General features: G+C 42.7%; 1 protein-coding gene across 22 annotated transcripts in view; it reads right to left on the bottom strand.

The window, feature by feature from the left end:
• The window catches only part of AAK1 (AP2 associated kinase 1), a 173,399-nt gene that overhangs the window by 18,802 nt on the left and 142,530 nt on the right, over positions 1-12,067 (bottom strand). For 14 of the 22 annotated variants that reach the window (XR_010934480.1, XM_067704811.1, XM_067704810.1 and 11 more), the window contains 3 exons: positions 4,205-4,306; positions 3,036-3,137; positions 1,484-1,594 (listed from right to left, as the gene is read on the bottom strand). The exons of 6 other annotated variants lie outside the window; for them this stretch is intronic. Coding sequence is in view for 15 of the 16 variants with exons in the window: in XM_067704811.1 (XP_067560912.1) it covers positions 1,484-1,594; positions 3,036-3,137; positions 4,205-4,306 (315 nt within the window). In the remaining variant the exon portion in view is untranslated. The remainder of the gene's footprint in view (positions 1-1,483; positions 1,595-3,035; positions 3,138-4,204; positions 4,307-12,067) is intronic. 2 more of the 22 variants (XM_067704817.1, XM_067704829.1) reach the window with 1 other exon arrangement.

Here is a 12,067-nt window from a genome sequence, read left to right as displayed (position 1 = left end):
TGTTGTTTTTAAAGATGAAAATGCTTATTTTCCTGAGTTGAAATAAAAGTAGTAAAGCTGGAAAACTTGGGGAAATAGAAAAAACTGCTTCAGAGCTGGCCATGTTAAGACTTCCATAAACGAGAAGGGAGAAGTGTTATAGGAAGAATTCTCCCTGCCTTTATAAGGCCATTAATGTAGTTATTGTGAGATATCTCTTCACCGTCAGTAATTCACAAAGGCACGGGATTTAGTCATTTATCTTCTTTATTGAGCAAACAGAGGCCGGACTAACAATATCCAGAAACACTCAAAAAACAAGGGCAGCGTGGAGATAATCAGTCACCCTTTAAGAAGTAACCAGTGTATACAAGGCAAACAGAATACTTCTGAAAGAACTCACTGCCCTGTGATTGGGAAAAAAGACATTCAAACACTGATGCCCCAGTAATGTTGGGGCAGAAGATCACATGCACTGAGATTTCAAGCTGAAGTTTACTAGAAGTTCTCCATTCTACAAGCAAGTGCTAGCTGAGCACCTATTTTGCAAGTGATGTTTCTCTGTAATTACTCATTGCTGCTGACACACTCCTGTCAGACATAATTGGCTAAATAGGCGACTTCTTTCTACACGCTCTATAAAAACATGGTCATTTTAATGCTATTAAGGGTAAAAACAAAAACTCAGCTATTACCATTGCAAACCAAAGGCTAATTATTTTTTAGTCATCTCAGGGAGGCTTCCTTCCTAAATTTCCTTCAGAAAGGACTTACAAGCGGTTCCTTTAATATGTATTTGCTCCTTCCAGAAAACCACGTTCACTATCTAGGCCCAGAAAGTTTAGTGAATGCCTGCCTACGGTAAGCCAGGCATAGTGCCTGTCACTCTCACGAACTACTCACTGAATAGCACTCAATTCAAGCTACCTCTGTCCCTCAGAATTTCAAACCAGTATTAACCCAAGACTAAGAAATGGAAACAGTAGATTAGAAAGAGAAATCCAGTAATTAATCATGACTCAAAGGTTAACTAAAATTCAAAACTTTTACGAGTTCAATCTTTGAGACTGACTTTTGAAGAATGATGCTTTTTTCTTTATTGTAGTGATCACTATCAAAAAACTTTAAATCTGATTTAATGAAACAGTTTTAAGTTCTAAGGCCAACAAATATCTAATTATAGTCAGTTAGTGGACAGTCAACTCAACCCTGAGCTGACTGCCAAGGTATGTAGCTCTGTCTTTAATAGAAAGCATGGAATATCTGCATTCCAGGTGACTGCCAGAAAGCAACATCTCCACAGTCTGTTGTCCCAGCCTGATTCAATATTCTTACTGAGAGGAACTTTAACACAGGGGCTAAGGGTACAAACTCAAGTTTTCCACTTAAGGAGGTGGTTAAAAAACTTCACTAGCAAAGCCTTTTGTCAAGGAAAATTCTCAGGAGTTGCTCAGTTTTTCTCCTCTAAGGATACATGTGGGCCCAAGAAGAGGAAAGCATTTACCTTTATGGGCCGGAGCAGAGATCGCTATGGGGGCAAATTCTTCCAGAAGGTCAGTAGTAGGGTTAGAAAGCAGAGAGCCATCAATCAGGGAATCTTCCCCGGTGAGAGAATCTGAGTCCCGATTAACAGCATCCCAGGTCAGTGATGGCATTAAATGGCACACACAACAATATCACGAGGTTAGGTCTTAGCCTTTAAGTTACTGCGTTTATTGGGTTGGCCAAAAAGTTCGTTCGGGTTTTCCGTAAGCGCGTACAAAAACCCGAACGAACTTTTTGGCCAACCCAATACATTATACCTACAAGCCAAGGCGGGAGAAGGAAAACCAAAAGAAACCCGTTAAGCACCCTGTACTTTCATCTAGACAAACATGTATTTCTAAACTTCTCTTAACAGATATATATAAATATGGAAGAATTTTTTTGCTCAGAGGTTGCTGGTTAAGCAAGTAAATGGTTTGGATGTCAATAAAACTTTGGCAACTCAGTTCTCAGCAAATGCCATTTGGGAAAAAGGACTTTGCAACTAAAGAGTTTCACTTAAACTTTCCCTAAACATTCACTGAAAAAAGTTGCTATAAGATGAGGTATCCAAGCTGACAAGAAGGGGGTGGTCCCTGGCTTATTATTAGCAGAATATGGCATGATTAGGCAGTACTTTTTTAGAACTCAACCCAATCCTCATTCAAAATAGAATGATCTTGTCTCTTATTAGTATTCTTTAAATCTGAATTGCTCCTTGGAACACATGATTTTGCTTTTAGTTAAGGAACAGAAGGAAGATTAAATTCAGAGTTCAAGTATTTCAACACATAAATTGTTTTCTGGGAGAGTTTTCTGGGAGAAAGCAGCCAAGTAAGCACAAGGAAAAAGAACCATATTGTCTTCTGTGTCATTTTTTTTTTAACCTGGGTGAGTTTATTCTCATGTTTCCTAGACTTCTAATTGTTTCTGTTCCAAGTGAGCAAAGTGGACACTTTTATCAAAGTAATTATGGACTCAATAAAAATGAAGGTTATCAAATCTGTATTTAAGGAAATGTAGTTAAGGAATGGATCCAGGGAAGATTTCAACTTTGCCTACAATTTAATAGCAAATCACCTAGATGTGATTAAAGCTCTGTGCTGGGAATAGAATGTTAACACACATAACACGAGCCCCCATGGACATCACTGACATTGTTAGATCCAAAAGACTGCTCAGTACCCAGGAGGAGTTAAGGGCATCCTTACAACTCGGCAGAGTTCTTTAATTAAGGAAGTAGAGGGAACCTGCCACCAGTGACAAAAATCTTCAATAAAGACAGACTGAAATCAAAGAAAGCCCAGGTATCGCTCTACAAAGAACGTGGCTCCAAAAAGGTACTCTACTCTTTAGTGAGGAAACACATTGCTCAACATCTAAAGCTGGGGCTGTAGTGCAGAGCACCCATTCCAGGAGGAACTAGCCAGGCTGTGAAATAAGCCCAGGACCATCTGCCGCAGGTGGAAAGCCTGACTCAGAGGGCTCCCCGAACTGACCAGTTCCTGCAGCCCCAGAGACTCCTGACTGACCTGTGCGGTTTGAGGTCACAGATTCCGTCTGAGAGGGGAGGCGCTGGGCCGCCGGGGGCTCCAGTCCTGGTATCAGACTCTCAACAGCAACATCAGCTTTTTCTTTTGTAACAGAGCATTAAGAGAGGAGAGGAAAGGGTAAGGGAAAGGTAATCAGAAGGTTCCTTGGATGATTCTGTGAAGGCTTTCTGCTGCATGTCTCTAAAATGCCCATCTCAGGTAAGATGGAAAGCACAGTAAGTTGCTTTCTTTCTGCTGCTTCGAGTGTCTGGGCTTCACTGACAGAGCAGGCACGTGCAAGGTGAACCACGGTGGCTAGTCTCGGTGATTCTCAGTTTTTACAGATAAATGCTGAATGCGAGCTATTCAAGCAGACCTCTTACGTGTCAGAAGACATAGGCTCAAAGGCACCTTAATGTCTTCTGGTAATTGTGCTTTTCTTAAGGGATAAACTTGGGGCCAAACATGCTCTGTGCCTTGCAAAGGCCACTAGGTCCACCTCAAATCCCATGCCGTGCTGTAGCTGGAGGTACTCTTTACCATGTGACATGCCCCAGCTGGAGGAACATCTCTCTGAAGGGTCATAGCATTTCTGAGTTCTAGGACTTTGTGCTCCTGTAGTACAGGGGCCCCGGACATTTTATAGGTCTTGCCTGCCTTGCGGCTGGAGCACAAGAAAATGTCAAAGCAAGCAGATCAAGCCCCTGCCCCGGATTCTACTCATAGGGCCTCAACGTGGGGCAAATGTTTTCTCAGTTACTGACACTTGGCACATACGGAGGCCTTCGAAAGAAGAATCTACTAAAGGTGAAGTCCACCTGGAAACCAACTTTTCTCATGAAGCTTTTGTAACGAAATGTGAATTTTTCCACATTCCCCTTAGTTCACAAGAGATTCACTCTAGAAATCTCAGTGTTTCAAGAATAAATAACGGCGCTGTGCTGCTGAAAGGCAGAGATAACACTTCGTTTGGGGCGATAACAAGGGAGATTAAACAGCCCTGGCTTCTGGGTTAGCACAAGGCATCACTCCAACACCAGGAGGCTTCGTGGCATTTCCGCTCCTCAGCAGGGCTATACTCAGTAGGGATCTGTTAACCAGTTAGTTGCCATTTTTGAAACAGACACACATATCATGCATGACTGAAGAAACAGAGATGATGACTTTACCAATTACAGCATCAGAAGTGCTACCAAAAGGATCTGTCATAGGCAAGAGGTCAGGGAGCAGAAGAGAAGTGTCAGGAGATTTGAGTCCCTCGATTAGTTTTTCTAGGTTGGGCAGAGAAGTAAAGAGAAAGCAAAAATGCAATGAGATATTCAAGTAAGCCGACCATTTACCATTTTCTATACAAACACATTTTAGGGGTCAAAATTTTACATATATTCAGCATAAAAATAAATACTGCTAGTATCTTGTTAAAAATAGGCTCTCCAAGTTTAAAAATGATTATTTCCCCAAATGAAGTAGTCACTTTGTAAGGCATTCAAGATGCTGCCCTAAGTTTGTTTTTAAATTTGCGGTATAATTTACACTGAATAAAAGCCACCAATTTTAAGTGTACAATTTGATGTATTTTGACAACTGTACACGTAAGCACCACGGAAATAATGAGGTAGAACAGTTCCATCACCCCAAAAAGGACCCTTGTGCCCCTCTCTAGTCAATGCCTTCCTCTTACCCCTAGACGCTGGCAGCAACTCATCTGCTTTCTGTCCTTATAGCTTTGCTTTTTCTACCATTTCCTACATAGTATGTAGTCTTTTCTGATGTCCTTCATTTAGCATAACGTTCCTGAGATTCCTCCATGTTGTGGCATACATCAGTAGTTTGTTTTATTGCTGAGTAGTGTTTCACTGTATGAATGGACCACATTTTGTTGACTCATTCATCAGCTGATGGATATTTGGTTATTTCCAGCTTTTAGCTATTAAAAATAAAGCTTCCATAAACATATGCATATAAGTCTTTGTGTATTCATATCTCTTCCTGGGCTTAGTTTTGAATCTCTCTCTTTTTTTTTTTTTTTGTCTTGCATTTAGAAATGGTTTATGACTCACCAAGAGAAGCAATGAAACCACACCTAAGTTAACTTTAACAATCATTTATTGTCTGCCAACCGAGAGCTTGTGACACCCCTGGTATACTCTTATTATTAAACTGCCAAATCTCACAAAATTCACCCAAGCCTGCAGATGGATTACTTTTGATGTCTTTTGGCTAAAAAAACAAAAGGACACGAGAAGCCACCAGATTTGTCACACCTGATAACTTAATGTGTGATAACACGGACACATTAAGGATCCTTCCAAGACAACTCTTTAGCCCGATCCATCAACAACTCTACCTGTAACCTATTAAAAGTAGAGCATTAGAATAAAGTTTCTCAAGTAATTAGAAAAAAAAAGCAGAGCATTAACTTGACACAAAGTAATGAATCATAGACTCTTACAGAAAGAAGGGAATTAAGAGCTCATACTTCCTTTTACTTACAAAGAGACTGAGACCACATACATTCTATAATTTGCCCAGTTAAAGGCCTGTCAACAATGTTTTTTCTATCAGAAAAATAAACTGCCTTTAAGATAAAGCTAGAATTAAAATGTCTGAGAAAAAGAAATGCAAAGTTCAAGTATGTGTGTATGACATTTTAATGAATCTGTATTCTTCTAGGCTATCAGGAATCAAGACAAGCAAAGATGAAATAGATATTCACTGAGGGACAGAAACCAAATTTTAGGTGGTCTGTAATCTAGGTGATCTATAACGACACAGATGAAACAAAATAATGGATTTTAGCGTCTTGGCAAGATAATTTGCTTTGGTACAGTTAACATACTGCAGAAAAAGCCATTTTTATACGTGAAACCAATTTACCATCTTTGAAATGTATAATATGTGGCTATCTTTGAATTAAATACCAACATGCTACATATCTCATTTATACCTAATTTTTATTGAAGGAAGGAAGGGAGGAAGGAAGCAGCCTCTCATCAGCAGGGAAAAAAAAACAGGGTTCTAACCAAGTATACAAGTGTAATAACATCAGCACTAATCTTGAACTGTACATGACATTATAAGAAAAGATGTTTAAAATATCTTGGACAATTTTCAGCATACTGGCAAAAGTAAGATGGTTTTCCCCAAAAGTCTGATTTTTCATTATTCTGAACACTAGCTTTTGTTTTATTCCCCCCACCCCGAAAGGTTCTCTCACTTAAAAAAAAAAAAAAAAAAGTAATGATCTTCTATCACTTTTAGCACTCAGATATTTGCAATCTTGTGAAGCAATGGATAAAAAGTAAAGGCCCCAACATTACTTGTTTTTCATACAGCAGTTTGTCTTGGCCTCTCCAGTGACTGGGTGTGACCCTGGGGCAGTTCCTGAAACAGATCTCCTTATCTGTAAAATACAGACACCTCCCCCTAACCTTTTTGTATTAGTCACTCAAACATCATCTCTAAGCCTTTCTCCACCCTCCCTGCCACATTAGGAACTTTCTGGAACACTGTGCTTTCGCTTCTCCGGCAGCCCTGAAGGCAGGGAATGTTTCTTCTTAATTTCTGTGTCCCCAGTTCCTGGTTCCTTCTCGTCTCTCTGTCAAATCTCTGCCTTTTGGCTTCACTGGGGAGGTGGGGAGAACAGGGGATCAATGGCAAAAAAGCAGGTCCTTCAACAAGAATCTGATTTTTAAAATTAGCCATTAGCAAAAAGCATGAGGGTAAAAGGGTACGTGTGTGCATGCGTGCGTACCTGTGTTGTATCGTAAGATGGAATGGGGTGGGGTTGGGGTAAACTGCCACACTCTTTTCTGCCCAAACCTCGAAGTAACAGGCTGTTCACACAGATAATCTGGATGGTCAGTGCTGCTTAGGAATATTCAAATCTTAGAACTGTGGGAGGGAGGAGCAGGGGTCAGAGTAACATCAGGCAGAAAAACAGGAGTGAGAGTCCAGGGCCGCTGCATAAGTCACGTCGGCAGCCTGTGCAAAAATGGTTTCTTTCACTCCATGGGCTCTTGCGGCTGTCGGTTACTCAGTACTGACTCCCAGGTGCTATTATAACAACGGTTGTCACTTGCATTTGTAGAGTTCAATGTCAAACATTTTCATTCACTATTCACAAAAAAACCCGGGTTTGGAAATACTGATACAGTTGAGAGTGGACATCAGAAAACGTGAGAATGCGTGACTTGCCCAAAGTCACAGATGGGACATGGTAGAGCCTGGACTTGACTTCAACGTTTCCTCCACATGCTGCCTACAGGGTGTGCTTGGCTCCATAACCAGAGGAGAAAGTGTTTTCACACAGACATGGTCCCATGCACAATGGTCAAGTTATAAAAGATATGTTAACACTGGAAGGAACTTTAGATCTTATCCAATTAGCCTTCTCATTTGCAGATGAGGAAACAGCTCCAGAGAGGTGAAGTAACTTGCCTAAGATCTTACAGCAAGCCACAGAGCTAGCTAGGACTGGGACCCAGAGCTTTATGTATAGAGATTCAATCTCCTGGTTTAACTAAGGCTTTGATTGCTTTAAAGTGTACAGACTCTTAGAAGATAAATTTTAAGCTATTACTGGTCATTTTTGGTCACTGTAAATGAAGAATGTGAGGACAGATTGTAATGGGAGGGAAAGATTGTAATGGGAGGTACGGGAGGCTGACAGTCTCTAAATCACAGCCTGGAGGCCTCCCAGGTGCATCAAGGTCTGGCTTTGATATCCTTCCTTTTATGAATTCTGGCCTCTCTCTCACATTTTTATAAAAACTCTCTGAGGCCATGTATCATCATGCCGGGGTGGGAAAGAGCAGAGAAGAGGCGGTGAATTTAGGAAACTATGCAGGAAGTGTTCTTTACATCCAAAACCTTGATCAAGTTCTACACGTATGACGAGACTTGTTGCTACATAATGAACAAAGACTTTTTAAATTTTACTTGAATCATGGGAAATGGCTTCTCTGGATGCAAAAACAAAACATATCTTCTAGGACAGTTCATACCTGAAATGTACAAAGACACACACTAATTCTCAATTATACAGAGTGACAGACGAACGAAAACCAGAAATAATTCATAAATTGTATTTTGCAATGATTTAATCCTCCTGAGAAACATTTAATCTTTTACTGTGATGCTATACATTTTCATTTGGGGTCTGCAAAATCCTCCCAAATGAATAAGCAACATGAAAGAGTCAAAGGGCCTGAGTTTAAGTTAGTTAAGTTACCTAACTTTTCGAAGCATCAGTTTCTCACCTGTAAACAGAGGATAGGAACTACTTTAAAGGGCTTTTAGGATTAAATGGGCATAGTTATCAGAATTAATGTGTGTACATGTGCATATAAATTGAAGTACTTAGGCCATAAAAGAGGATTAACATCTCCTTTAAGTAAGAGGACTAGATAGGTCAGCCGGCCACGGATGCTTGAGACTAGGTAGTGAAGGCAGGTGAAGTTCTAGATTTTACTCAAATGCCTTGGTATGAGAAGAGAATAAGCAAAATTCCTTGAATAAAGTGAAGTGGGAGGTGGAGGCAGCATGGTCTAGTAGAGGAAGAAAAGGTACTGAAAGCCAGGGGACCTGGGTTCTGCACTAAGTCTATGCGGCACTTTGGGCAAATCACTGTTTCTCTCTGGATCTAAGTTTTCTTATTGATAAAATGAAGATAAATGTAAAGGTGCTGTCCACCTCTAAAAGTTCAATCATCCAGTGTGAGGGGAAAAACAGGAAGTACGAACTGGCGGCTTAGAAGATGGACTGCTTAGCGATGACACTGGAACTCTGAACTGGTACTGATGGCAGGGAAGAACACCTGGAGGGCTCCTCAGTGACATGGGCAGGAGCTAAAATGCGTGGCCTCAAGGTGACAGGTTTTGGGAAATGCAGAGAGCTGTTCAACGTGCAAACTCAGCCCAGACATGAGTGGCCAGGAGAACAGGGTGACGAGGTGGGGGAATATCGAAGCTTGCTCCTCATTTGAAAAAAGAACAAACTGCAATTGTTTTCTACCTTAGTGTAAAAATAATACATGTTTATTGTATAAAATCTGGGAAATACAGATAAGCTAAAGGATAAAAGTAGGAAGAGCTTCAAGATGGCGGAAGAGTAAGACGCGGAGATCACCTTCCTCCCCACAGATACATCAGAAATACATCTACACGTGGAACAGCTCCTACAGAACACCTACTGAACGCTGGCAGAAGACCTCAGACCTCCCAAAAGGCAAGAAACCCCCCACATACATGGGTAGGGCAAAAGAAAAAAGAAAAAAACAGAGACAAAAGAATAGGGACGAGACCTGCACCAGTGGGAGGGAGCTGTGAAGGAGGAAAGGTTTCCACACACTAGAAGCCCCTTCGCGGGCGGAGACTGCGGGTGGCGGAGGGGGGAAGCTTCGGAGCCGCAGAGGAGAGTGCAGCCACAGGGGTGCGGAGGGCAAAGCGGAGAGATTCCCGCACAGAGGATCAGGGCCGACCGGCACTCACCAGCCCGAGAGGCGTGTCTGCTCACCCGCCGGGGCGGGCGGGGTCTGGGAGCTGAGGCTCGGGCTTCGGTCGGAGCGCCAGGAGAGGAATGGGGTTGGCAGTGTGAACATAGCCTGAAGGGGGTTAGTGCACCATGGCTGGCCGAGAGGGAGTCCGGGAAAAAGTCTGGAGCTGCCGAAGAGGCAAGAGACTTTTTCTTGCCTCTGAGTTTCCTGGTGCGCGAGGAGAGGGGATTAAGACCGCTGCTTAAAGGAGCTCCAGAGACGGGCGCGAGCCGAGGCTAAAAGCGCGGACCCCAGAGACGGGCATGAGACGCTAAGGCTGCTGCTGCAGCCACCAAGAAGCCTGTGTGCAAGGACAGGTCACTATCCACACCTCCCCTTCCGGGGAGCCTGTGCAGCCCTCCACTGCCAGGGTCCCGGGATCCAGGGACAACTTCCCCGGGAGAACACATGGCGGGCCTCAGGCTGGTGCAACGTCATGCTGGCTTCTGCCGCCGCAGGCTCGCCCTGCATCCGTACCCCTCCCTACCCCCGGCCTGAGTGACCCAGAGCCCCCGAATCAGCTGCTTCCTTAACCCCGTCCTATCTGAGCGAAGAACAGACGCCCTCAGGCGACCTACACGCAGAGGTGGGTCCAAATCCAAAGCTGAACCCCAGGAGCTGTGCGAACAAAGAAGAGAAAGGGAAATCTCTCCCAGCAGCCTCAGGAGCAGCGGATTAAATCTCTACAGTCAACCTGATGTACCCTGCATCTGTGGAATACATGAATAGACAACGAATCATCCCAAATTGAGGAAGTAGACTTTGGGAGCAAAGATACATACATTTTTTTTCCTTTTTCTCTTTTCGGGAGTGTCTATGTGTATGCTTCTGTGTGTGATTTTGTCTGTATAGCTTTGCTTTTACCATTTGTCCTAGGGTTCTGTCTGTCCGATTTTTTTTTTTTTTTTTACTGTTTAAATTTTTTTTGCTTAATAATTATTTTTTATTTTAATAACATTATTTTATTTTATTTTACCTCTTTCTTTCTCTCTCTCTCTCTCTCTCTCTCTTTCTTTCTTTCTATTTTTTTCTCCCTTTTTTCTCCCTTTCTGAGCCGTGTGGATGAAAGGCTCTTGGTGCTCCAGCCAGGCATCAGGGCTGTGCCACTGAGGTGGGAGAACCAAGTTCAGGACACTGGTCCACAAGAGACCTCCCAGCTCCATGTAATATCAAATGGCAAAAATCTCCCAGAGATCTCCATCTCAACGCCAAGACCCAGCTCCACTCACCGACCAGCAAGTTACAGTGCTGGACACCCTATGCCAAACGACTAGCAAGACAGGAACACAACCCCACCCATTAGCAGAGAGGCTGCCCAAAATCATAATAAGGCCACAGACACCCCAAAACACACCACCAGATGTGGACCTGCTCACCAGAAAGACAAGATCCAGCCTCATCCACCAGAACACAGGCACTAGTCCCCTCCACCAGGAAGCCTACACAACTCCCTGATCCAACCTTAGCCAGTGGGGGACAGACACCAATAACAACAGGAACTACGAACCTGCAGCCTGTGAAGAGGAGACCCCAAACACAGTAAGTTAAGCAAAATGAGAAGACAGAGAAACACACAGCAGGTGAAGGAGTAAGGCAAAAACCCACCAGACCTAACAAATGAAGAGGAAATAGGCAGTTTTCCTGAAAAAGAATTCAGAATAATGATAATAAAAATGATCCAAAATCTTGGAAACAGAAGAGAGAAAATACAAGAAACGTTTAACAAGGACCTAGAAGAACTAAAGAGCAAACAAACAGCGATGAAGAACACAATAAATGAAATTAAAAATTCTCTAGAAGGGATCAATAGCAGAATAACTGAGGCAGAAGAACGGATAAGTGACCTGGAAGATAAAATAGTGGAAATAGGGCTTCCCTGGTGGCACAGTGGTTGAGAGTCTGCCAGCTGATGCAAGGGATGCGGGTTCGTGCCCTGGTCTGGGAAGATCCCACATGCAGTGGAGCGGCTGGGCCCATGAGCCATGGCCACTGAGCCTGCACGTCCAGAGCCTGTGCTCCGCAACGGGAGAGGCCACAACAGTGAGAGGCCCGCGTACCGCAAAACAAACAAACAAACAAACAAAAAATAGTGGAAGTAACTACTGCAGAGCAGAATAAAGAAAAAAGAATGAAGAGAATTGAGGACAGTCTCACAGACCTCTGGAACAACATTAAACGCAACAACCTTCGAATTATAGGGGTCCCAGAAGAAGAAGAGAAAAAGAAAGGGACTGAGAAAATATTTGAAGAGATTATAGTTGAAAACTTTCCTAATATGGGAAAGGAAATAGTTAATCAAGTCCAGGAAGCACAGAGAGTCCCATACAAGATAAATCCAAGGAGAAAGACACCAAGACACATATTAATCAAACTATCAAAAATTAAATACAAAGAACAAATATTAAAAGCAGCAAGGGAAAAACAACAAATAACACACAAGGGAATCCCCATAAGGTTAACAGCTGATATTTCAGCAGAAACTCTGCAAGCCAGAAGG

The sequence above is a fragment of the Pseudorca crassidens genome, chromosome 14 (genome assembly GCF_039906515.1).
Source record: "Pseudorca crassidens isolate mPseCra1 chromosome 14, mPseCra1.hap1, whole genome shotgun sequence".
Taxonomy (NCBI): Eukaryota; Metazoa; Chordata; class Mammalia; order Artiodactyla; family Delphinidae; genus Pseudorca; species Pseudorca crassidens.
The sequence above is the reverse complement of the archived record's forward strand: the minus strand, read 5'-3'. Positions and strand labels throughout refer to the sequence as shown.